The sequence below is a fragment of the Chaetura pelagica genome, unplaced genomic scaffold, assembly GCF_000747805.2.
Source record: "Chaetura pelagica isolate M959 unplaced genomic scaffold, ChaPel_1.0 scaffold249, whole genome shotgun sequence".
In the NCBI taxonomy this organism is placed as follows: domain Eukaryota; kingdom Metazoa; phylum Chordata; class Aves; order Apodiformes; family Apodidae; genus Chaetura; species Chaetura pelagica.
Genome location: NW_009954538.1, coordinates 1,520,798 through 1,522,228, shown reverse-complemented (window position 1 = coordinate 1,522,228; position 1,431 = coordinate 1,520,798). Strand labels below are relative to the sequence as shown.

Below are 1,431 nucleotides of genomic sequence, written 5' to 3'. Positions count from 1 at the left end.
CCGCCTTCGGCCTCGGCTCTGAGAAACGCGGGGGGATCAGGGCCAGAACCCCCAACCCACACGGGGTACCAGCCCCCAGACACCCCAGTGCTACCGGCTCAATCCCTCCCGTAGAGGACACGACGGGGGAAAAAACAAACCCAACCAAAACCCCCATCAAAACACTTAATAGAGCGTAATTCAGTGATTTTACTAGTCATTTTCCCTGATTTCTTTAGCGTTGTAACTTCGCGGTCTCCTGGCTGAAGTAACACTCCACAGGGGACAGGCGGGTGTGGGTTCTGAGGGGAGGGGTGAAAGGTGCCTGGGCTCCCTGGGAGACTCGAGTACACCAATTACAGAACTTCTCTGCTTATTTCCTTTCCCAAAAGCTCCCCTGCTTACCACATTGTTTGGAAAATCTAGAAATTCTGTCAGCTGTGTGAAGACAGAGGTGCCTTCAGCCTCGCTCCGCAGGGATGACACCGGGGGGCGCGGCCGCGGGAGGAGCCCGGGGGGCGGCTCCGCCTTCGGCCTCGGCTCTGAGAAACGCGGGGGGATCAGGGCCAGAACCCCCAACCCACACGGGGTACCAGCCCCCAGACACCCCAGTGCTACCGGCTCAATCCCTCCCGTAGAGGACACGACGGGGGAAAAAACAAACCCAACCAAAACCCCCATCAAAACACTTAATAGAGCGTAATTCAGAGATTTTACTAGTCATTTTCCCTGATTTCTTTAGCGTTGTAACTTCGCGGTCTCCTGGCTGAAGTAACACCCCACAGGGGACAGGCGGGTGTGGGTTCTGAGGGGAGGGGTGAAAGGTGCTGGGCTCCCTGGGAGGAACTCGAGTACCAATTACAGAACTTCTCTGCTTATTTCCTTTCCCAAAAGCTCCCCTGCTTACCACATTGTTTGGAAAATCTAGAAATTCTGTCAGCTGTGTGAAGACAGAGGTGCCTTCAGCCTCGCTCCGCAGGGATGACACCCCCCCGAGGCCAGGCAGCGCTCCCAAGCCCCGCTGCCCTCCCTCCACACGACCTTCCTGCTGCGTCGAGACTGCATCACCCTTAGACCTCACTTTGATTTGCTGATAGCTTACCTACAGAACTAGGCTAAAGCTACCGTTTTTAATTTCTGCTCGATGCTCGTTGTGCCAGGATGCCTTGCAAAGCACGACATGTATCTGAGGGGTCGGAGGAATGTTTTATCTGCCTCAGCTATAGGTAAAGACGATCTTTGCCTACCAGAGCAGCGACAGCAGAGCCTCTCTCGCGCTGTGTACAGCCCCCAGCGACCAGCCACGTTCAGGCCTCTCAGACACGAGGGGAAGGGCGAGCAGATGCTGCACACAACCAGAACACGCACACCCGCAAGCAGGATGTTGCGGACACGCCATGGCCCAGGCTCGACTCAGAGGATGCGGGGCCTCCCGCCCCGCAGGCCCCGCTC

The 1,431-nt window shown here is 56.8% G+C and overlaps 1 protein-coding gene across 1 annotated transcript in view; it reads right to left on the bottom strand.

Annotated features, from left to right (window-relative positions):
* The window catches only part of COQ5 (coenzyme Q5 homolog, methyltransferase (S. cerevisiae)), a 7,942-nt gene extending 6,564 nt beyond the window's left edge, over positions 1-1,378 (bottom strand). Inside the window, exon 1 of the mRNA XM_010004866.1 lies at positions 1,348-1,378. Coding sequence (XP_010003168.1) covers positions 1,348-1,378 — 31 coding nt within the window. The remainder of the gene's footprint in view (positions 1-1,347) is intronic.
* Positions 1,379-1,431: the final 53 nt, after the last annotated feature.